The following is a 25,809-nucleotide window of genomic DNA, read 5'->3' as shown; positions in this document are numbered from 1 at the left end:
ACATTCAGTAAAAAGTTATTTGGACACACTGGGATAGAAATTGGTATGCATTTTGCCCATTTGATGTTTGACGTTCCTGAGCTAAAGCATGAGAAACCTATCACGGAAAAGAAAAACGTAGAAGACATGGAATACATAAAGGGGAAGGAAATGGACCCCACTGCGCCATGTTTTTTGGTGCAGAGTTTGGGCAAAAAGCATACCAATTTCTGGGTGTTGTATCTCATGCCCCAAGAGTGTCTGAAATGAATCTGACTCCATACTGGCTCGAGTGATAGTCAGATATCCCTAGCGGCCACCTAAAACAGGCATTACCTCCATTACAAATGTTAGTGAGAAGCTGACAGCCTATTTACACGACCTCCTTCCTGGAAATTCAGCATTGCCAGACCACTGATTTTTTGTTCCTTCTAGGGCCTAACCAGTGGAGGCCACTAGCAGAAAAAATATTTATTTAAATACCCTAATGCTCCACAGCACTACTGCTGGGTTTGATCATTGTTAATCTGTATAGAAACGATAAAGTTACATTTATATAGCGCCCTTCATGACCGAAGGACATTCCAAAGTGCTTTGCAACCAATGAAGTACTGTTGAACTGCAGTAACTGTTGTAATATAGGAAACATGGCAGCTAATTTGCACACAGCAAGATCCCAAAAACATTAATGAAATAAAACAGATATAAATGAGTAATTAAGAGTTTGTTCATTCTACCTAGCTACTCAGTGAGGAAAAACAACCAGTGTTAAACTATTACTCAGGAGAGAGAGTAAACATCCCTTTTCAACCTAATAGTGTTCTCTTCCTTCCTGGGACCTACATAAGGGCCACTATCATCTGGGCAGTCAGCTCAAGTTGGTGCTCTAGATTCTGGCAAGCTGAGTCTGAACACCTAATTGGCATCTGCAGGTCACCACAAATATGCTGATGAGGCCCAATTTCAGTACAGCCTCGAGCATCTGGTTTTTGGCACATTCTCCCAATGTGCCGACCATTCTGAGCCTGAAAATAGGCCAAATCAATTTCGCTGCTGAAGGCAAGAAATGCTGGAAATACTCAGCAGGTCTGGCAGCATCTGTGGAGAGAGAAGCAGAGTTAATGTTCAGGTCAATGACCTTTCATCAGAAGTGGCAAAGGTTAGAAATGTAATAGATTTTCAGCAAATAAAGCAGGGCTGAGGCAAGAGATAAAAAAAGGGAAGGTGTTGATAGGACAAGGTCACAGAGAATAACTGACCAGAAGGCCATGGAGCAAAGGCAAACGGTATGTTAATGGTGTGCTGAAAGACAAAGCGTTAATGCAGAGAGGGTGTTAATTGACAGAAAAATGAACAGCCCTGGCCCAAAGCACAAACATGAAACAAAAAGTCACTTTCTGCTCAGTCCAAAAGCATGACCCTGAGCTTCTGGTTGCTTGCCATTTCAACACCCTCTCGCGCACCCCCACCCCCACCCCCTCAGCTCTCCTGCTCTGTCCTGGGCTGCAGTGTTCCAGTGAACATCAACGCAAGCTCGAGGAACAGCATCTCATTTACCAATTTGGCACACTACAGCCTGCCAGACTGAACATTGAGTTCAATAATTTCAGAGCATGATGGGCCCCCCTTTTTATTTATTTATTTTTTTCATTTTTCTTTTTTATTTGTTTATTTTATTTTAGTTTGTTTCATCATTTTTTTAAACCACTTTTTTCATGTTTGTGCTTTGGGCTGCAGTTCTGCCTGCAGTAGGTGGCAGATTTCAGTGAGAATTGGATGGCAGTCCTGACAGCAGCCTCATATTTGGCTGGCACTGGTAAACTGCTGTCCCCAGGGTCCCGCCACCTGCTGGCGTGATGTCGGCTCCCACTTTCGGTTCTGGCGGCAGGACTTCTCAGCTGCTGATAAAATTCAGCCCATAGGTCAAGTTTTGGTTCATAGAAACTCAGACTTGCCTGTGGACTTTTTATTTTTACATTGAGTATGAATAAAATCTATTGGGAGGAACTGGGAATTGTAATAGGGACATCTCGAGGGTTTTGAAATTAATTCATTTTAGCAAAATAAAATAATGAGAGGAAAGTTATTGAGTTCAGGTATTCTCATCCTGATGTGCTTTATTTGAGCACCTTGGTGACTGTTTATGGCTGTTGACTGTTTATGTAGAAAAATTGATTTGATTTTGTTTTAACAGGTTATATATTGATGGTCCATTTGGGAGTCCATCAGAGGAAGTCTTCAACTATGAGGTTAGCCTTTGTGTGGCCGGTGGTATTGGAGTGACCCCTTTTGCTTCAGTACTAAACACACTATTGTACGTGCATTTTCTTTCTGACAGTTTTGTTCAGCATTAATTTGTATTCATAAGGAAGAGTTTTGTTGGTTCTAGCTGCCAAGTGGGGAAAGTGAAATAATATTAAGCTATCTCCCAAATTTGTCTTAAGAATACATTCTTATTCAACTTAATTCACTTATTCACTTAAACTGCTTATTGAATTTATAATCACCCTTCTTCATGGCTATATAGATAGAGAGGTCAGAGCTTCCTCTATTTATACTTTACTTCATTGTGGGAGACTTTCTTTCCTAATCTTGTAGCAAAATAAGTTGCATTTGTGAAAATTTCCAGATCACACAAGTTTTGTTTTACCATCTAAAAACTGCTACCGAAATAGTGGCAGGATATACTCATTCAGCATTTACATTCTCCAGAAACTGATGCAAATGCAAGGACTGGCAACACTTGTTTCTGTTTCAGGCTGCTACAATGTTGATCCTATAAATAGGAACTGGTGACGTGTATTTGCCTGGGTACACAACCAATAGGGTACCCATTGGATACCCTAGAATCTGTCTCTGTATATTGGGTTTTCCTAGTCAGGAAGGGCAGCACAGTGGCGTAGTGGTTAGCACCGCAGCCTCACAGCTCCAGTGACCCGGGTTCAATTCTGGGTACTACCTGTGTGGAGTTTGCAAGTTCTCCCTGTGTCTGCGTGGGTTTCCTCCGGGTGCTCCGGTTTCCTCCCACATGCCAAAGACTTGCAGGTTGATAGGTAAATTGGCCATTATAAAATTGCCCCTAGTATAGGTAGGTGGTAGGGAAATATAGGGACAGGTGGGGATGTGGTAGGAATATGGAATTAGTGTAGGATTAGTATAAATGGGTAGTTGATGGTCGGCACAGACTCGGTGGGCCGAAGGGCCTGTTTCAGTGCTGTATCTCTAAATAAATAAATAAATAGTATGGTGAAAATTCTGCTCATGCAGATAAATTTGTGCTGCAGCAGATACACAATCTAATAAAGTGCAAAAGGAAATGAATTGATTTTGAATTACAGGCCCCAAACTTGTAATCAAATTAGATTTGCTTACTTTAGTATGGGAAGTGGGGGTGGGGTGGGGGGGAAGTGGGCAAGATTTTCTCCATCTAGTTCTCAGGATGTATGGGATAATGACATGATTTGTCTTCTTTATTATCAATTATGCATTTGTGCAAATCTTTATACTCAAACCTTGCAATGTGTCAGTCTACAGGCAAGATTGTTCAATTAACTTTAAAATCTCCTTCCACTAATGGGCTAAGTATCCTTTTATCTGTGAGCTCTGGGCAGGACTACGATTAAGATTGCTGAAATGGAAGCGTCTTCTCTGCTGGATGTAGGGAGTCTTGTGTAAAGACAATTCTGATGGAATCAATCCACTTAATAGTGGGTCCAACTCTATTGTACAATAATTAACATTAAAGCAATTGCCTTACTCAAAACAGTGGCTGGAACAAGAAATGCTAGCAGGTGTTCTTCTAAGCATTAGGCTATGGCATGTTGTTGAGGTAAGAGTAAAATCAGCTTCATTCCAACCTGTTCAGTACTTGACCCAGCACTGCTTACTGCTAAAGCTGAGTGAAAGTATTCCATTTTGCCAAAGTGACATATGCTGTGATGAGTTTATACCCAAAAGAGAAGATTAAAAAAAAATCTTCCCCCTCATACTGGACTCATCATAGTAAGTGGGAAAATAGAATGCTCATCCTTCCAAGTTTCCACTGGCAGGAATGTTGATAACCAGAGTTGGCAAAAAATCCAGGGGGCAAGTGAGGAGAGATTATTTTAAGAAGTGAGTTGTTATGATCTAGATTGCACTGCCTGAAAAGGTGGTGGAAGCAGATTCCATAGTAACTTTCAAATAAGAACTGGACATATACTTGAAAAGGAAAATTTTGCAGGACTATGGGGAAAGAGCAATGGAATGCAACTAATTGTATGGCTCTTTTGAAGAGCTAGCATAGACAGGATGGGCTGAATCGCTTTCTTCTGTGCTGTATGATTCTATACATATTAATTTAAATGTCTAAAAACCAAGAAATTTAAAATTGCATGCTTGAGTGTGGTACTGTATTGGATCACTGAATAAACAGCAATTAAATAGGATGCAGGTTTAATATGTCACTCAGTTTAGTCACTATTTTCCCATTTAGGTAATATGAAAGGCAGCATCGTGAACTAACAGCTTTTGCACACTACCTAGCATCAAGCTGAAAAGCAGTAAAAATGGGCATCTAGGGGCAGGTCTTTCATTCACCCTCTTGTCCCGAGGTGGAATGTGACCATCAGACCAGAGATCAGACCCGTCATCCATGGTTAATTAAAATAGTTAAAGATAGTATCAAACTTAAAGAAAAAGCCTATAATTGTGCAAAGATGGGAGGCAGGTCAGAAGATTGGACGGAATATAAACAACAGCAAAGAATGACTAAAAGATTGATAAGGAAGGTAAAATTAGAGTACGAGAGAAAGCTTACTAGAAATATCAAGACAGATAGGAAGAGTTTCTATAGATATCTAAAAAAGAAAAGAGTTAACAAAGTGAGTGTTGGTCCTATAAAAAGTCAGGAAATGTAAGGGACGGAGGAACTAGAAAATTACAATCACCAGGGAAGTGGTACTGAACAAGTTGTTGGAGCTGCGGGCTGACATGTCCCTGGGTCCTGATGGACTTCATCCTAGGGTGTTCAAAGAAGTGGCTATTGAGATAGTTGATTCATTAGTTTTAATTTTCCAAAATTCCTAGATTCAGGGAAGGTTCCTTTAGATTGGAAAATAGCAAATGTAACTCTTTTAGTCAAAAAGGGAGGGAAACAGAAAGCAGGAAACTACAGGCCAGTTAGCTTAACATCTGTCGGAGGGAAAATGTTAGAAGCGATTATTAAAGATTTTATAGCAGGGCATTTAGAAAAATTCAAGGTAATCAGGCAGAGTCAACATGGTTTTGTGAAAGGGAAATCATGTTTAACCAATTTATTGGAGTTCTTTGAGGGAGTTACATGTGCTGTGGATAAAAGGGGAACCGGTGGATATATTGTCCTTAGATTTCCAGAAGACATTTGATAAGGTGCCACATCAAAGGTTATTACAGAAAATAAAAGCTCATGGCGTAGGGGTTAACATATTGGCATGGATAGAAGATTGGCAAGCTAGCAGGAAACGGAGAGTAGGCATAAATGGGTCATTTTCTGGTTGGCAAGATGTAACGAGTGGTGTGCCACAGGATCTGTGCTGGGGCCTCAACTTTTTACAATTTATAGAAATGACTTGGAAGAAGGGACCGAAGGTATGGTTGCTACATTTGCTGATGACACAAAGATAGGGAGGAAAGTAACTTGTGAAGAGGACATAAGGAGGCTACAAAGATATGTAGATAGGTTAAGTGAGTGGCAAAGACCTGGCAAATGAGAGTATAATGTGGGAAAGTGTGAAATTGTCCACTTTGGCAGGAAGAATAAAAAAGAAGCATATTAGCTAAATGGTGAGAGATTGCAGAGCTCTGAGATGCAGAGGGATCTGGGTGTCCTAGTGCATGAATCGCAAGAGGTTAGTATGCAGGTACAGCATGTAATTAGGAAAGCTAATAGAATGTTATCGTTTATCGCGAGGGGAATTGAATGCAAAAGTAGGGAGGTTATGCTTCAGCTATACAGGGCATTGGTAGGACCACATCTGTGTACAGTACTGTTCTCCTCATTTAAGGAATGATGTAAATACATTGGAGGCAGTACAGACAAGGTTTACTAGACTAATATCTGGAATGGGTGGGCTGTCTAATGAGGAAAGATTGGACAGGCTAGGCATGTATCTGCTGGAATTTAGAAGAGTAAGAGGCAACTTGATTGAAACATATAAGATCCTGAGGGGTCTTGACAGGGTGGATGTGGAAAGGATGTTTCCCCTTGTGGGAGAATGTCGAACTCAGGTCACTGTTTAAAAATAAGGGGTCGCCCACTTAAGACAGAGATGAGGAAAAATGTTTTCCCTCAGAAGGTCGTGAGTCTTTGGAATTCTCTTCCTCAAAAGGCAGTGGAAGCAGAGTCTTTGAATATTTTTAAGGCAGAGGTAGATTGATCCTTGATAAACAAGGGGGTGGAAGGTTATCAGGGATAGGTGGAAATGTGGAGTAATCAGTTCAGCCATGAACTTATTGAATAGCCGTGCAGGCTCAAGGGGCCGAGTGGCCTACTCCTGCTCCTAATTCGTATGTTCTTCTGTTCGTATGAGAAAAATGAGAGAAACAATTAGAGAGCAATGCTTTATTAAAACAAAAGACTTCTGTACACACATCCATCAATAAGTTGAGATGCGCAAATTGCTTTCATATGAACGAACACTATTACATTTTAGTCATGAACAGGCAAATTGCTTATTAAAAATATTAGTTGCTGTGGAAAATGTACCAGCTACTTGATTCCAGATATGGGTGGAGTAATTTGCACCCCCCTTGGACAACAACATGACAGACAGATGGAGCAGAAGCACCAAAGAGCAGGAACAAACTACTGGAAAAGAGAGGGGGTAGGGGGTGGAGAAGGGGCTCTCAGTAGGAGAACATACCACCCAGAATGTCCAGGGAGCAATGCTCCTACCTGAAGGTCAGCGAGGAACAGTGTGACGTCTCTGCTTCACTAAGGAAGTTCTCACTGAAATCTGCCACCTACTGCAGCCTCAGAGCTTGGTGAGGATGGCATTTCCAGTGACTGTGAAGGTGAGTGTAGCCAGGAACCTTTATGCCTCTGGCTCCTTTCAAGCTGGAGCTAGCAACATGTCCCAGTTTGCCATCCACTGTTGCATAAGGGAGGTCACTGAGGCACTGTACGCAAAGAGAGCTGAATACATTTCATTCTGTGGTAGCTTTCCCAGGTTTACTGGTTTTTCCAGGTATACAGGCTTTCCTATGGTGCAAGGTGCTACTGATTCTATGCACATAGCTCTGTGGGTGCCCCATGTCAACTCTGAGATGTACCGCAACTGATGTGGACTCGATTCCACTCCCTCAAAGTCTAGCTGGAGTGCGACCATACAAAGCTGATCATATAGGTCAATGCCTGGTATTCGGGCAGCAGTCTTGATGCTTTCGTTCTGTGGAAGTCAACTGTGCCATCTGCATTTGAGCCCCCACGACAAACACGATGGCTACTGGGCAATAAGGTCTTTCCTTTGACCATTTGGCTCATAACACCAGTGCCCAAGCCATGCACATGTGGGCAGCATGTATATAATGAAAGCGATTCTGCCACTTGAAGTGTGATCAAGCAGACCATTGGACTGCTTAAACAATACTTCTGCTTCCAGGATTGCACTGGAGGAGCCCTGCAGTACTCAGCAGAGCACATGTCAAGATTCGTGGTGGCCTACTGCAGGCTGCACAACCTCAGCAGCATGAGGGCACAGCCTCTGTCACCATGTATAGGACAACGGCTGAGGAGGAAGGGAAGAGGCAGACAACACAGTCCCTTTTTGGTCGGACTGTTCATGATCAACTCATCCAACTGTGATACCAATGAACGCAACTTCAATTTCCCATTTATCAACTGTCCCACAGTCTTCTGTCACTGATCATCACAGTATCCTCTTGGCGACAATGCAAAAGTAAAAGCCACCACAAAGCAAACATTCTAAACCAAATTTCTAAATCAACCATGCCATATTTCATACAAATGTCAACTAATCACTCTTATGCATTCCCTTAGTGCCTGTCTTCCATGCGCCTTTGCCTGTCCAAGTGCTTCTATCCAGTGGCTGCAACATAGCTGGCAGAAGGTTGCTGATTTGCACAAAGGAAAACTGCAGACGGTCTTGAAGGACGAACTCAAGCAGTTCTGGTCTTGGAAGGCCTGGCTTTGGACTGTACTATCTTGGCTTGGGGATCAGCTGTCTTTCCTGGCTGGCTGACGAGCAACAGCAAGGACACTGGCAGAGTAGCAGTGGTTAGAGGACGAATGCTTTCATTCTGAGAGAGGACAGCAGGTTTTTGCTCCACAGTGCCACTGCCATTCCCCTTTGGTGGTGCTTCAGGATTCCTAGCAATATGTTGGACGACTGATTGCTGGACTGCTCTGAGACCCTGCAAGTTTCTTTGCACACAGCTATGACAGCGGCAGTCTGAGCTTGCATGACTTCAGTCTGAGCTTCCATTGCAGCACTCAGATATTGGGTGGCTTCTGCTTGTGCTGCAATGGAAGCTCAGATATCGGCCATCAAACACTGCATTAAGATTGGGTCTGCAAGTGTCCTCATGGAGATGGCTACCACACTGGAGAGGATGGGCTCCAAACTCTGCACAAAGCCATGTGCCAAGTTAGTGCTCGACTCCTCTATCATTCTTGCCATTTATTGCAGGCTTCCTGTTAAGCCTGACAATTAGCAAGCACTTCTTTGAGAATACCCATCAACCTTCTTCTTCTTTGCCCTCGGGCAAACTAGCACCTATACTACCCTTGCCCCTTGTCCTGTTTGCAGGCCCAGTGTTTCACCATGTGTACCCACCTCTAAGTTACACTCTAAAGTATGTGCAGTGCCAGTATCTGAGCTGGTGGCTGCGAGTGTGAGAGCTTGTGATGGTGTTTCTTCTTCTTCATTGTCTTCCTCCTCTTGTACTTCTTGCTCTTTCACCTGTACCTGGCCGCAGGAGCAGGCTGGTGGCGGGGGGGGGGGGGGGGGGGGGGGTGTTGTAAAATTTAGTGGGAGGCGGGGTGCTGTTCTCAACACCTTCCTGCTCCTGCTGCAATTTTACGAGAGGTGGTGAGAAAGCCTGCCCTTCCCAGACGAATCAATGCCCTTAAGTGGCCAAGTAACTGCCACTTTAGGGCCTCCGGGCAACTGACGTCCCCCAGGCGGGCTGGGGGGGACCCTCCTGATCAGGCACCCTGTCCCCATAGAAGCCCCCCAACCCCCCATAGCCCAACTGCCTCCACTACACAATACTCCCTCCCCAACTGACTCCCCCCTCCACTTGCCTCGCTGGGGCCTGACCAGTTGCTCCCAGTGAGGCCTCAGAGACTTACTTTCTTTCCGGGCTGGCATTCCTCTTGCTGCTGAGGCTGGGTGCAGTCCCAGCATTGGCCACTGCTCCCAGTGGCACTGCTGGGACTGAGAGCTGCCGGCCAGCTGTTTGGCAGGCAGCTCCTGGAGGTGGAACTTCCTGCCTCAGAGGGGCAGAAGTCCCGCCCAAGGCCATTTGATAGTCTTGGGGGGTGGGGCATAAAATCCTGGCGTGGCTCCTCAGGCCCGACGGAGGTGGGTTGCCCCTGACGTTTAGGTCGGTGGGCGGGCCTCCTGCCCAATGTAAAATTCAAGCCAAAGACTTGAAATCCTGGCTTTTTAATTCAAAAAATGTAGATTATGAGCAATAAAATAGAAGTGTTTAAAATTGTGTTGGCACAGGGTAGATTGAAGCAGATTGTTTCCAGTGGTTGCGAGGTTCATAATAAGTGACCATGGATACAAGGTTAAATATAAGAAGAGTGATGAAAAGAAACATGTTAACCTGTGAAGCCATGGAAGTTCACTTCCAAAGTTAGTGGTTGAGGAGGGAACAATGTAAGCATTCAACATAAATGAATAAAGAAAAAAGATGAAGGGTTATGGAAATGCGGTGGGTAAATTTGATTTTAACTATTTGCTTGCATGGAAGTTAAACTTTTACATGAACTGGTTGGGCCGAGAAGCCTGTTTCCAGGTTGTAACTCCTATGTATGCAAGTTAGTAGCTGTTGGCTTAAAATCCCTTACTTCAGGATAAAACCCATACATTACCACGCTGTCGGCAATAATAATCCCTTTTTAAAACAGAAACAACCTACTCTGTGCCCCTTGTAAAATTCAAACTGTTACATAGGAAACTAAAATAATATTTTTGGACATTAACTCAACATTCCAGCTTCAATTGTTCAAGTCAATTTAACACCCACCTGCTGTTGGACTCTGAATTTGTCCAGGAAAGTGATTTTGTTCATGTGATTAGTTTTTATCGTTTAAACAAAACAAAACACTTTAGCAATTTAATGGTACTGATTTTTAGTTAATTAACAATTGATTACTACTCAATAAACAATTATTCAGCTTTGATAAAGATGCCATCACTCACCAGCATACTGAAACAATCTGTTTGTGTGCCATGCAGTAATTGTCAGCAAAAAATAAGCTTCTAAGCAGATTCTGCGCAGTATATATGTTTTGAAGTAATGAATGCATTGAAATGATTTTAAAGCTGTAATCTTGTCTCTGGTTTAGATATTGTTATAATCAGTTGAGCTTTGTTCTAACGGTTCATGATGTCACTTGGACTCTTCTGAAATTATTGCATTGCACCCAATCATTGATAGTTTAGTATTGAAATCTACATCATAACCTAAAAACTACTGCTGGTGAGATTAGCAGATGGGCAGTTTAACACAGATATTAACTGGTATCTTTTAAATGGGTTCAAACCTCTGCTTAAAAAATAAAAGAATGTCACACAAATTGCATTTAAGTGTTCACTCACTAATAAGAACAGTAATTGTTAAACTTGTATCTGAAAGAGCTTTTTGTTCAAAAAAAGTTGTTTAACTTCTAAGTATAAACTTTTCAAAATTGTACTTATCACTAGTATTTTGCACATTCAAATTATGACTTGTAGCAACAAGTTACTTTGCCAAGGATTATTTAAGAACCCTTTTATAATTTGCAACTGAATGGCACAGGATATTAAATTAATGACATGCTGCACTATAAGGCAAGGGTGTCCCCTTCAAATCCCCAATTAGTAAGGTAATAATTTTGGGCAATTTAACAGGCACTTGCCCACAGGAGGTAAAAAGTTGGAATAAATCAATCTGCATTACTTTTGTATACTTCCTAGTATCTAGTTGCAAAGTGTCCCTGACAGAAACCTAGGGATAGATTGCCTGCATACCTCTTAAACAGAGAATAATAGATGGTGTGGGAAATATAAATGAGGAAGAGAAAAAAGGTAGCTAAATACCCTTCGTAGACCCTTGAGTTTGGTAAGAAAAAGAGTTAATTAAACTGTTAAAACCCACAGGAATGAATTTCACAAGGAACTCTGAAACCATTGATGAGGGATTCAGCTGTAATAATGCACAGAAAGGCAGCTAAAAAAAAAATGCTGTCATAACCTCCAGCAGATACCACATACACTGATCTAGAAAGTAATGACTATGCATAAAAGTCAAACCTAGCTGTAGCATGCTAAGAGGAAAATAAATTATTTTTCAACGTTGTAGATGGAGAATTATTTAGTGGGATTGTATTTTGGCTGGTGAGCTAATAAACTAGTTGGAACTATGTTTTTTGTAGCCAGTTCTTTATCACATTGAGAGTAACCAATTTTTGTCCTCATGTGCCGCATCAATGCACACTATGGAGCCTCTGGGCACTTACACAAGTTTCAGTCAATGTTCCTTTGAATTTACGTACATTTCAAGCAGCTTATATTAAATGGCCTTGATGTTTGGATTTGGAATTCATCCACCAAAGAGCCAAGAACACTAAGAGCAGTCTTTTCTAAACTACTGGGCCCATAAAATTCAAGCATGGTGGACTGTGAATGTAGTTTTAACATAATTGGCATAAGAACCAGAAGGGAGTTGAGGTACATTTTTAATGCACTGAGTTATTCTGATCTGGAATGCACTGCCTTAAAGGCCAATGGAAACATATTCAATGGTAACTTTCAAAAGGGAATTGCATATATATTTGAAAAGGAAAAATACGTATTGCTATGGGTAAAGTGCAAGAGAGTGGGATTAATTGGATAGTTCTGATGAGCAGCAGGCACAGGCACGATGGGCTGAATGGTCTCTTCCTGTGCTTTAAGATTCTATGACATGTAAGGAGAAGTAGGTCTGATTTGCTCGGGCTATGAGAGTCAGAGTGTCAGCCTGTGAGGGTTGTATGGCTGTAGTTTAGACACCACTGATTTACAGCCTATTTGAAATAGTGAAACTAATGCAGTTTTTAGCAAATTTGTACCTTTTTTTTTTCCAGAGATGATTGGAAACAACATAAGCTCAGACGACTTTACTTCATTTGGGTGTGCAGGGAAATTCAGTCCTTTCTCTGGTTTGCAGATCTGCTGTGCATTTTACATGACAAGGTAAGACCAGATGAGGAAGTCAAGCAAGAGATATCCTTGTTTGTGCTATGCAGGGTAAAAGCCACTCTTAGTTTGTTAAACTTTACTGAGGAACATGAACTGGAATTGTGTTCAGAGATTTCATTTCATGCTAGATTGAAGACTAACCAGTTTGGATTTGGCTGGAAGTAGTATTGTTCCGACTAGAGTGCTGCATGGTATTTGAACAGAATTTTAACATCCTATGTTTAAATGTTACAGCAGCCTCATCAAATTCAAAATCTGAAGTAATTCCTTCAGAATTGCATGGTTTGCTAAAAATTACTGTAATTTTGGTTTGATTTAAAACTAAGAAAATGGCTAAAACCCAAACAAAATAAAGACACTGAAAAGGATAGGTCAGACCTGAACTATCCATTCAATTTATATTGCAAATTTCTCAATCACAACCCCTATAACAGTTTTAATGTAGGTAGAGCGGATGAATAATAATGTGCTGTTGGGAGGTGTGTAGGTTGGTGAAATCTTTTAAGGAGGCTATGAGCACCCACTTTACCTACATTTTTATTTGTAACCAATTGAGGCCAGATTCCAGTGTTCCAGAATCTCGCAATCTCTGACTGCTGACCAATCCCACCCTCTGCAGTCGCTGACTGCTAACACCCCCCTCCCCGTGATCTTTCTTGACTCCCCTTCCTCCATGATCTCCAACTGCTTAACAACCCCCTTCTCCCCCGCAGTGATCTTCAGTTGCTCACATTCCTCATGATCTCCAATTTCACACCCGCCACATTCTCCATCCTCTGCCTCAACTGCCATGCTGTCCCTAGCTACTTTCCCGCCCAACAGCCAGCCCCGTCAATCAAGCTAGCTGTCAGGTGAGAAACCTTTCGAAAAATTTTAAAACGGGACCTATCATTAAATTGGATGTGTGGGAATCTGTACTTCCTGGGTTACCTTCCGCAACCATCCCCACATCTGCCCCCACCCCCCAGCAACAACTTCTTGATGCCAAGTAAACATCTGGGCCTAAGGCCCCAGCTTTTGGAAATGACAGAAAAGTTCATTCTTAGGAAGTCAAGGTGGTGAGCAAATCTAATTTACCATGGCTTTGCAATGGTAAATGAGGTTGGGGAGACATAACCCAGTTTCTAGTTAGTATGTATGCACAAGACAAAAATGTTCTTATTTGGTACTAAATGGTAGGCCTACGCAGGGGCTATTACGAGTGTTTCCTTTTTTTGTTAAATTTTTAGAATTTGTGTTGTAAAACTGAAAAGGATACCATGGATGCTGGAACTTTGGGTGTTTTTAAAGAGAGGTTACCAGAAGGTTTGGACTGAGTTTGAACTGTAAACAGTTACTGGAAGGCACCTGTTTTCATATAACCCAGCAGGGGTTGTTTTTGACTTGGGCAGATGTTTACAAAGGAGTGACAAGCCAAGATTAATGGATGTCAGGACACTTGACTTCTGGAAATTTTTGGTTTCAATTTGAACTGTTAAAAAGCCAGTTGATTTTTGCCTGCCAGAAGAAAAACAGCTCAGTTCTCTCTCTCTTGAAAACAAACCCTGCATACCGTATGACAGTTTCCTATTTCCTCCTATATTTGAAGAAACCCTGCATATTTGAAGGAAACTTTGCATCAAATGTGTGGGAGCTGAAACTTTTGTTGCTGCATTCCTGCTGTAAGACCTATTTGGAGCCTCTGTAGCTGCATCTCTTGGAAAGCCTACCCAAACTGATCTTCAGCATCACCTGAAAAGAACTGTTCTAGGAAGATCCCATTGACAGCCGTCGACATGCATTTGGGACGCCAAACCAAAACAAAGAACATCATTCCATATCGTCCTTTCAGCCTGTGTTTTTTTTTATTCCTTCTATTTCTTTGTCACAGCTGTAAACAAAAATCCCTTTTATTTTTTCCTGGTTAACCAGTGTTTATGTATGTGTATGTGTGTGAGGGCTAGAATAAATAAGGGGCTTTAATATTTCAATTTGTTTGTATGTTTACTTTATTATTGGTTAAGACTTGCTTTACAGTAAACTGATAATTTTGTTGTTTATTAAAGAAACCTGGTTGGTGTGTTTTATTCTGGAGAAAAATAGAGTATATTGTTGATTGTATCGGTAAGTGGGGAAATTTAAATATATATTGTGACCTGTAGAGAAGTAGGACTGAATTAACAGTGCTCTCCTTCCGCCTCGGTCGTAACAGGGCCCAGATGGCTGGTATGTGAAATGGCAAACACATTGCTGGGGTAAAGTTGAGGGAGCTGTACTTTATATCAAATGTGTTATTCTTGATCTGAGGGGTGTTTGGATTTTTATAAATTGAGAAAACAAGATGAGGTGTCAAGGTACACTCGGGTAAAAAGACTAAAATGGAAGACGATTTAAATCAGGAAGTGGTGATAAAATTATGCCATGATTGGCTTTTAAAATTCTGAAGGTTGTAAGTATGAGAGAAGAATAAAAAATTAGGCTGGGATTTTATGAGTCCCATGGTGTTGCCGACGGCAGGATCGTAAATTGTCTTAACTTCCGCTTCCGCCATTTTTCCCGTTTTACACACAATTATATATGTAAATGAACCGTGCAGCGATGGGCATCGGAGACACATGGGATTATGCGGCGGGGACGGCCTTTCATTGGTGGAACCTGATGTCACTAGGCAAAGCACTATGATTACCATGAATACAAAGCATTCTGTGCTTGCAGCCTCTAGGATCAGCAGCCTTCCTGTCATATAAGATTCTGCATTGGAACCTGAAGTAAAGCTTGTACTTAATTCAAAATACTTTTGCCTCCGTTAATTTTTGTAATCCAACACCAACTTCACATCATTTATTTTTGTCTGCAGCAACAGCAAAGAAAATGTCTGACAGCAAGCAGCGTCCCTCCCCACGGTTCAGTGATGCCGCCTGCAGGCTCTCCTCCAGGCTGTCAGGGAAAGGCAGAAGGTCCTCTTCCCTGCAGATGGATTCAGAAGACCTTCCTGCCTGGCCAAGGTGGCCTGGATGGAGGTTGCAGAGGAGGTCTTGAACCGTGGGGTGACGCACAGAACCTGGTTGCAGTGTCGCAAGTGCATCAATGACATGCTCAGATCAGCGAGGGTAAGTGGTCTTGGTGAAGCTGTTCCATTGATTTTCTCCCTGGCTCCATCTCTTTAAGACCGAGGGGAGACAAGGCATGCAGTGGAATGTGTGAGCATCCTTGGTGCCATACACTAAATGATTGTGCACAAAGTTGACGAATGGCATTGTTGATGTGCTTGCCAGTCCTGAATGAGTGATGTTGATGCATGCTTACAATGGTTGTGATGCATCCTTTGACATGTCATTAAATCTGCACTGTTTCCTGCAGACAAACACACCCACAACCAGTGCAAGCGGGCAAAGAGGTGTCCCAGACATCAGAGTCCTGACACCAGCTGAATAGGAGGCTGCAGAAATTGCGAGAGAGGAGAGAGACAGAGCAATTGCAGAAGGCGAGGCAGGATCCTCAAGGCGTAAGGATGAAGTGTCACCTTCAGTCTTGCAACCATATCTGCACACCAAAGGAAAGTGTGCGAGCCCATGTTCAGCTGAAGCTTAATGTGCCTCTGTTTGAATCTCCACTGCAGGTGCCCGCTCTGAACACCACAAAGCCCAAAAGTTTCCTCTGGGGAGTAAGATGATGCCAATGCCCCAGAGAGTGCACTGTCACCCGTCTCTTCTACCACCTCCACCAGTGCAGATACATCCACACAGTCTGCAGGGGTTTAAGATTAGAATCTGGGTCACAAGCTGGTGGTCACGAAACAAACATGTTCCAGCAGCTGAGGCAGCATGTGCCAGCCGGGTCCCCTGACAATCGGAGGACTGTTGGGGACCAGGCCCCTGCTCAGCCCCATGCTCATGATGATCCTCTGTTTGTTGTTACAAAGAAGTCTGCTGGATATGCAGCAAAGCCATGTGGAAAGTACGTCAGAGATACATGAGGTCATGCGTGGCTTTGCATGTGCCATGGAGGAGTTCATGCAAACCATGACGTCTGCCATGTCCTAGGCATTTGAGCGCATGGCTTCCTCATTCGAGAGTTTGGTGAGCTCCGTGGCGAGTCTGGTTGAGCACTCGAGCCATATACAATCTGACCTGCACTCCATCGCTATTGCCCTGGGCTCCATGCAACAGAGTCTAAGCGAGAGGGGGATGTGGAACCTGAGCCTCCCCATGGGTGCTGCTTCCCCTCATGGAGACTGGCAGGTGCCATCATGCACCCAGATGGTGAAGGATCATGTGCCAGCTGCCCCGGGACCTTTCTCTCAGGATACCCCCAGGGTAAGCAGTGTCTCGTCCTCGCCGCCGCCCCCCCCCCCCCCCCCCCCGCGACACTGATCCCCTTACCTCCAGCAGGCAAGCAAATTGGGGATACTCAAGCACGATTGCTGCAGACCCCCTAGTAGGATGGAGCCATGGTCATCCACAGCAACGGGGCAGTGCACTGATCAGAAAGCCTCCAGCTCAACTGCTAATGTCAGGGTAGCACCTAGACATAGTGGGAGCAAATGGAAAAAGGAACAGTTTTGAGCACAAGGGTGGCATGGGTGCTGTGAATATTGTGCAACTCTTCCAGAAGTTTAAATACATCGTTATTTACTCTAATATTTGATGCACTCACGTAAATCATTTGCTTGGTTTCAGCTGAAAAGGAAAATGTTCATTGGAGGTCTATGTCAGGAATGCATTGATGCTTGCAAAGCATTTCAGAAAATGTCCAGTGTCATTTATCATTGCTATTTGAGCCTTCAGTCTTCAATGATGGCTGTTTATCGTTTGTTGATTATTCACTTTTTTCACCACTGACATGCCTTACATTTGTGGTTCTGCGGTCATACCCTTACTTTCCTTGCACTGGTGTGTTTTCGGTTCTATCGTAGCCCAGAGAAAATTTTATCTGCCTGTCACATCAAAATGCAGCGAAGCTTTTTTTAGATTACAGCAATGAATAAGATCTCAAGCATATGTGAATATATGTGGGGAATTTTTATTTTTCTCCTATCAACGTTCCTTGATGAAGTGGCTTATTGTTGGCTGAAACATGCAAATATGAGGTTCTCCCTGATATCCCTTGCATGTCTGTTCATGGACCTCAAATCTATAATGGCATTGTTGTGCTTCTCCTCACCCTGTTCATAGTCATCCTCATCTGAGGAGGACTGATGTTCCTCCTGTTCCTCTGCCTGCATAATGTTGCCATGTTTAATTGCAAGGTTGTGCAAGACACAGCAGAGAATGATTATTTTTGATGCCCTCTGTGGCGTGTACTGAAGAGCCCCTCCCTCCAGACCAGTCCAGGCAGCAGAATCGCATTTTCAGCATGCCATTGGTGTGTGCAGTGATGACTCTGGTGGATGCGTGTGCAGCATTGTATCTCTCTTCAGCACCGCTTTGGGGATGCTGCACTGCTGTCATCTTTGTCACCCAGGATCTAGCTGTCTCCTGCAGCTAATTCCTCAAAAACTCCTGGCAGCTGGGAGTTCCTCAAAATGAGCCATGACAGCTCCCTGGGAAACATGCGCAAACATGTATGATTCTTCTTCTGTGGTCGCAAACCAGTTTTACGTTTAAAGAGTGGAAACCTTTGCGATTCACAAATACAGCAACAGTCAATCACCCCTTGCACTCTAGGGAACCCAGCAATGGCACCGGAGGTCACAGACCTTGCTGCCTGGCTGTCCTCGTGTACACGTAAGTAGATGAAATCATTGGAACATTGATAAAGGGCATTGGTCACCTCTTTGATGCACCTATGGGTCGCAGAGTGTGATATGCCACATATGCTGCCCATGGATCCCACAAGCAAAGAAATTGAGTGCAGCAGTCACCGTGAGGACAACTTGCATGGGATTCCCACCAAAGCCAAACGGTTGCAGATCATGCTGCAGGATCCTAAAAATTTCTGTGACCATTTCATGTGACATCCTTCAGCATCTCTGACATTGTTTCTCTGACATTGAAGGTAATTTGACCTTGTCCTGAGGATGCGATGGCATGCCAGTGCCCACCTTCAATAAAGCTGTTCCTGTATGTTGTCGTTCAGAGCATCCTCAACTTCTTGTTCTGCCTGTTGTTAGCATTCAGGCATCATGCGTTGAGGGAAAAGAGACCTCCTTAGTCACTCCGTCTGCTCTTCTAGTAGTACTAGACAAATTGGGTGTATGAGACTCATGTAGCTGCAGTTTTTTTTTTAACAATAAATAAGCAGAGCATTACAATTCAGCCCTCTGTTGCCAGTCAGCTGAAACATTGAGGCAATGAACAGTTTGCTTTTATGTGCTTTAGAACTGCAGCCAGATAAAAGACACACCCACTATCATTTGTCTCCTCACGCTCTCCTTGCAATCCTTGAGTGGTCACATGATTTGCATTATCGTTGGAGAAGATAGTGTGTGCAGAATACAGGGCAAGTCTTTGCACCTTCCAACCTCCTCCTGCAACCTTCCAGCCTGAACCCATCACCCTTGATCCACCCAATGTAACCGTAACCCTTTCCTGCATTACCATTGAACCTCCCCCCATTACCGTGCACAGTGTCATAATCAATTTATTCATGCCATCCCTTCCCCCTCTTCCTACTCCTGTAACCATCACCATGCCGACTCTGACCCTTGATTCTCCTCAAATTGGCCTTAATATTGTTGCCGAGTCCCGTTGCCCTCCCTATGATGTTGTGGAATACCCAACCATAAGTCTTGACAGTCCTCCCTACAGAATCCATTTGCCCCCATTTGCTGTGACTGTTCGCTCTGCCAGCCAGTACCTTCAATTTGCCCCACAGGTCTCTGACGTTGACAGCACTTATCCCTCCCTCTAGGCAATTGCTGACTATCTTCTGACTGTAATGCTCTAATCAACTGACCACCCCCGCAGCCGACCACATCCCGCTTCAGCAGCAATAACAACCACAACATACCCTGGACGCACCGCTCCTCCCTCTCCTTCTCCTTCATGCACCTGATCTCTGCCCTCTTTGTCTTCTGCTCCTCCCTCCCCTGCTCCTCCATGTAGACACCCGCCCCCCCCCCCCCCCCCCCACCCCTGCCATGCCTTCGCCGCCATCCCCTGAGAAGAATCACCCTTGCTGGTGCCGAGCCTGGAGGCAAACATCCATTCCAATGCTGGTGTTCATTTTGCTAATGAGTTAAAGAGAGAGCTGAGACTCAGCTGCACAAATCTGACTGCTGCATGCCACAATGCAACAAACACGAACCGGATGGCATGGGAATATTGCTCGCCTTTCACTTAATCTGGCAGATAGGACTTAATTGTAATTAAGTGTAGGATAATGAGTATTCATGGCATGTAAATAAATACAATGGCGCAAACCCACTGCCAACTTAATTTCTCTGAAATATCCCACCTTCCAGAATCCAAAAAAACACCACCTGCCTAATTAAATCACCCGCATGTCACCATATCCCTCTTGCAGAGCCCATAAAATTTCACCCTAGGAGTTAGGCATTGATGCAGCCTGGGAAAGAAACAGCTAAAGTATGAGGCTGTAAATTGATCTTTCTTTCAGCACAGTAAAGATGTAGGGAGACTGATATATTTGCAACTTAGAAAAAAACAAGGGAAAGAGGTCCAGAGACAGATTGATCATGATAGTATTGATCAAGTCAAAGACAGAGAGAAAGAAAGAATTTGGAGAATGTGACACTGGGTGTCTGAAATGGGAAAGTGTTCTGTCTTCCAGCACTGATAACCCACAACTTGATGTATACCAAAGAATATTAGAGACGTTCTTTCTGCAAGAAATTGTTGAGTGGCATTATGTATTTCCTTGGAATAGCACAAATATTAAGTGACCAGTTCAAAGTTCCCTTAATTGTAATGGTCGTCCCCCATAGTGCTGTAAGTGAATTTCTATCCTGTTATCACTCCCTGTATTTTTGTACTGTATTGCTTATATTTTCAAAGTTAGTCAACTAAGTCTGTCCAGACTGATGGGACGTTTGCTAGGCCTTTCAGTTATGCTGAATTGATATTGACTGGGCCATTTTTCTATTTCCAGCTTTGGCAGGAGAACCGCCCAGACTACTTGAACATCCAGCTGTATCTCAGTCGAACACATGGGATACAGGTAATTTAAAGTTGGTTGCATTTCCGATGGCTTCCCACCTTTATGCTTATATTGTTCCAATCACTCCCAATACATCAATTCGCAACTTTTTCCTTTCTCAAATAAGTCAATTAAAATCCACCTCCCTTCAGTTTACTGCAATTTATTCAGGTTTGTTCATCATAAACTGCCTATAATCACATGCAATTATGTAATTTTTATTACATCCACTATCTTTAATTAAAATTGATAACTATCATTACAGGCAGGCAAAAAGCTATGATAAATCCTAATCTCTTGCTTCAGAAGAAATAAAATTAGACAGTAATATTAATACACATTGTTATTTGGAATGTTTTTTTTCAATCTGATAACACTGAAAAGAGCAAAAGGAGATGATGAACTTTTTGTTGTCAAGATGACAACACATTTGACTATTTTTCAAGTTGGGAATGAAAGAAAACTCCCAAACATCATTCTGCCAGTAATTAAAACCGTGTGCAGGTTGAAGACTCATCAGCTAATCGAGGAGAAAAACATTTGGTGAATGCTAGTTGCAACTGTAAGCCTGGGATTTTATTAAGTCTCATTTTTCAGAAAAGAATAGAGAACAATATAATATACCGATGATTCTGAATTAAAATCCTGAGTCTGAGGCAATTCCCAATGGTAATGCTATCTATGCAGGTAAAGAGCCAGCCATAGCTCAGTTGATAACACTCTTACCTCTGAGTCAGAAGATTTTGGGTTCAAGTCTCACTCTAGAGACCTGAGCACAAAAATCAAGGCTGATATTCCAGTGCAATGCTGAGGGAGAGCTGCACTGTCAGAGGTGCTTTCCTACAGATGTGATATTAACCCCAGGTTCTGTCCTTTCAGGTGGATGTAAAATGTCCCAAGGCAGTATTTTAAAGAAAAGCAGGGGAATTATCTCTGGGGTCCTGGCTAATATTTATCCCTCAATCAACATCACCGAAAAAGATTATCTAGTCATTATCACGTTGCTGGTTGTGAGAGCTTGCTGTGCATAAATTGTCTACATTACAACAGTGATTTTGCTTCAAAAGTACTTTATTGTCGGTAAAGTGCTTTGAGACGTCCTGCAGTTGTAAAAAGCGCTATATAAATACAAGTCTTTTTTTACTCTCCAAGAACGACATAGCAAGTAAAGCTTTCTGTATGGTCTTTTGAAAGACTGTAAATCAGCTGTCTTGTCCACACAAACCTTCAGCCTGGAGAGAGGGCTGAGTCACAGACTATTGAATTGCTTTCTTTATAGGTGTATTTTAGTCTGATAAATTACAGTAATAAGTAAAATTCTTTTAAACTTGGTAGCAAGGAGTACCAATTTAAATGATTGTTAAGTATGGTAAGTTTAAGAGTTAGTTCACTTAACTGGAATGTTGTATTTTAAATATAATGCTGTAATTTCAAATCGTTCCATTTTACTGCAAACAACAGAGGTTCTAGGGGGCAAAATTGGACAGCCCCTGAAAACAGACACAGGGATTGCGATGCATGATTAACCCTAGACCATGCAAAAGCAGCAAACAAACTTTGTGCTACCTGCTGATTTAAATGATAGTGGAGTGCAGCCCAGTGCAAAGGTGCTGCTGAGTGGCTGCACGCCACAGCAGGATTGTGCAAGGCTAGCACCACTTAAAGCTAGCCCACACTACTTAAAGCTAGTCTGCACCTCTTAGAGATGAGGTGCATTCTGGCTGCAGCAGGGGCTGGAAGTAGTGAAAAACAGTTAATAAGCAGGAAGAACCTTGAAAAACAGCAAACAGGCCAGAGAGTGTTACCCAAGGTTGTCTGATGCAGCACTAGAGGCCTTGGAGCAGAAGGTGCACAGGAAGAGTGAAGTTCCCACCCCTCATACTAAAAAGGCAGTAGGAGCAAATAGCTGTTGTGCTAATGCAAGATGTCTAGCCCCGAAGACCTGGATGCCGTGCCCGCAAGATGTTTAATGACCTACATGAGTTGTCACTGTCAGTGAATACTTCTTCAAATGCCATTTCCTTACAAATATAGCAAAAGCCTCACACATGCTCTATCCACTACGTCCCCTTAACTGACCTACCACCAATCTCCATCAACCATGACTCATATGCCACATTCATACCCTCACCTCACCCTCACACACTTAGCACTGCTGCAAGCCACACACTCACATCTCACAGTTTGCACACACTACTAGCTATTCAACTGTGACAAGCACATCACTCACACACATTGCACTGCACCCATTGACGAACTTCTGTCTCTCTTGCAGGACAAGATGGCTCTTAATGAGAGGCAGCAGCACCTAACTAGTGGGGAACTGGCATAGCTGCATGACATCACTGTCATGGAGGAGATGGTGTTGAAAATCATTGGAGTGACCAGTACGTTCCTACCTAATCCACCTTCTCACATCCCACTTCCTCCTTCCTTCTCATCCTGCAGTCTCTTCTGATTTATAAACTGCAGATGGTGTAACCATCTCTTCCCTCTCCCCAACCATTAATTTCTGCCTTTATGCTTTCACATACCCAAGAACTGCTGTCTGACCAGGCCCTGAGATGGGAGGCTACAGTCCTAGATTAACAAGGGATTAATGAAGAAACATGGTCAATTGATCTCACATTTGCAGCCACCAGCTCAGATACTGGCACTGCATGTACCTTAGAGGGTAGCATAGAGCCAGGTGACATGGTGAGTAGCTGGACACGAGTGGCCGCAGCCAGGCCAGGGGAAAAGGCTAGTGGTGCAAGTGTCATCTCCCCGGAGGACGAAGCTCGCACATATGTTCCGCTGCAGTGGACTCAGATGAGGATTTTGATGGGCGGCGTAAAGAAAAAGGCTAATTAGCATTCACACAGAAATGCTCGATGCGTTGGTAGGCCTGCCTGAAAGCCTGCTGTCACTGTCAAGGACCATGGAGGAGACTGGCTCCAACTTAGCACAGGGCTCTCTACAGAGCTTGGAACCCACCTTTCCAGTGTGGAATTAGTGGCCAACTCCATGAGAGCACTTGCAGCCCTGACCATAATGCAGCAGCTGATGGCCAATGTCCCAGCTTCTATTGCAGCATAGGCAGAAGCCACCCAATATCTGAGTACTGCAGTGGAATCTCAGACTGAGGTCATAAAATTTCAGCTTGGTGGCATGCATGGTTCAGACTGCTGCCATCAAAGTTGTGGATACCAGTGCTCAAACGGTGTCACAGCAGTCCAGCAATCTGCGCTCCAGCAGATTACTCAGATTTCAGAGACTGCACTCTGGGTGTGTGGCAATGGCTCCGTGGAGCCCGAACCTGCTGCTGTTTCTCAGGATGACAGCATTTGTGCTTCCATCACTGCCATTCTGCCACTGTCCTTGCTGTTGCCTGTCGGTCAGCCAGACCATACTGCTGCTGCCCATGCACATGTGGTGCAGTCCGAAGCTGAGCCTTCTAGGCCCAGGGCTACTCGAGGGTGTCCTGCAAGGTCAGCTGAAGACTGCCCCACTCAAAGTCAGCAGCCTTCCATCAGTCATGCTGCAGCCACTAGGGTTGCACTGCATAGGAACACTTGGACAGGCAAAGACGCCTGCAAGACATCACGATGGCTAGGTTGTGGAAGATGCAGCAAACCACCGTGAATTGGGATAGCTGCTGCGCCGAGTACCGGAGGGCTCCTCCAGAGTGAAACCTTTGCTACATCTACTCAATGATGTTTCTTGCTGCAGCGTGGCTCTCATTATATGAGTGCTGGCCATGAGTGTTGGCTAGACAGCAGCCAGGTGTAGAGCTTATAGTCCTGGTTGCCCGGCAGCCATCCTCTTGTTTGATGTGGTGACGGAAAGATTGATGTAACAGTGGACTGGCACAGGATGCACATGTCATGACTGCTGCCAGCATAGTTGTCATTCATCAGCATGATGTGTTGGGCGTGGCCTCACACCAACTGCACATTTAGTGAGTGCTAACCTTTGCAGTTTTGGTACATCTCAGCATTGAGATGCAGCACTTGCAAAGCTAAATGTTTGCAGTCAAAGGTACTCTGCACCATGGGGAAGCTTGCTATCCTGGCAAAGCAATCTGTGCAGTTCACCAGCTTCTCTCTGTTCAGAGAGAACTCAATAACATCCCCTCTCCTGGCATAAAGAGCCTCTGTCACCTCACTGATTCAACAATGGATGGAGAACTGGGAGATGTTAAATATGTTGCCTGTTCCAGCCTGGAAAGATCTGAATGCAAAGAAATTCAAGACTGCAGTCACCTCCACAGCCACTGGCAGTGCTCTCCTTGCCTGCTTTGAAGCTGCTGGTCTGATTCCAAGACAGGGCAGAGTTCTGTGAACACCTGTTGGTGAATCGCAGACACTACACACAGTGTTCCTGGCATAGGTAGAGGTCGGAGAGTGCTTCCGGAAGACCGGAGGTGGATATGCCCTCCTGCTGAGGGCCTTACTCCCCTTCCTTCTTCTTCCTCTGTCAACAGCTTGCTCTCTTCTTTGCTGCCTCTGCTTCATCTCCCTCTTATGCTGCAGCCCAAGGGGGACTGCTGCTAAAGCCTGCATGACTGGTAGCTAATGATCTGTCCACACAATCACAGAATTCTTAGAGCACAGAAGGAGGCCATTCAGCAAATCATGTCTGTGCTGGCTCTCCGAGGGAGCAATTTACCCAGTGCCACTCCCGGCCTTCGCCCAGCAGACCTGCACATTCTTAATTTTCAGATAACAATCCAATTCCCATTTGGATGCCTCGATTGAATCTGCCTCCATCACACTCTCAGGCAGTGCATTCCAGATCCCAACCACTTGCTGTGTGAAAAAGTTTTTCCTTATGTCCCCATTGTTTCTTTTGCCAATTACCTTAAATCTGTGACCTCTTGTTTTCGATCCTTCCACCAATGGGAACAGTTTTTCCTATCTACTCCGTCCAGACCTCTCATAATTTTGAACATCTCTATCAAATCTCCTTTCAACCTTCTCTTCCCCAAAGAAAATAGTCCCAACTGTCCAATCTATCTACATAACTGAATTTCCTCATCCCTGCAACGATTTTCGTGCATCTTTTCATGAAAACTACGGGTGCTACTGAGCCAAATTTTGCAGCCCCAATATTTTCCTCCCAGGTTCCTCCTTTCCTTTCTTTATGGTATTGACACCAGCTGGGCTATATTTCCATGGATGCTAAAAGCTCAAGCTAAACCCAGTCATTTACTCACAGTTAAAACTCCACAATCCATAGCTCCTGCACATACAGTTTATACCTGGAGCCAAATTGATTATTTTCCCCTGCCTTCCTAGCTCAGAGAGACTTTCTTAGAATAGATCAGAAATGAACTTAG

The 25,809-nt window shown here is 43.7% G+C and overlaps 1 protein-coding gene across 2 annotated transcripts in view; it reads left to right on the top strand.

The window, feature by feature from the left end:
• LOC137370985 (NADPH oxidase 4) overlaps positions 1 to 25,809 on the top strand; it is a 265,074-nt gene that overhangs the window by 230,968 nt on the left and 8,297 nt on the right. Inside the window, exons 14-16 of one of the 2 annotated variants that reach the window (XM_068032887.1) lie at positions 2,174 to 2,293; positions 12,296 to 12,404; positions 20,442 to 20,510. In XM_068032887.1, coding sequence (XP_067888988.1) covers positions 2,174 to 2,293; positions 12,296 to 12,404; positions 20,442 to 20,510 — 298 coding nt within the window. The remainder of the gene's footprint in view (positions 1 to 2,173; positions 2,294 to 12,295; positions 12,405 to 20,441; positions 20,511 to 25,809) is intronic. The other variant, XM_068032888.1, reaches the window with a different exon arrangement.

Source organism: Heterodontus francisci, chromosome 6 (assembly GCF_036365525.1).
Source record: "Heterodontus francisci isolate sHetFra1 chromosome 6, sHetFra1.hap1, whole genome shotgun sequence".
In the NCBI taxonomy this organism is placed as follows: domain Eukaryota; kingdom Metazoa; phylum Chordata; class Chondrichthyes; order Heterodontiformes; family Heterodontidae; genus Heterodontus; species Heterodontus francisci.
This window is presented reverse-complemented; position numbering and strand designations above follow the sequence as displayed.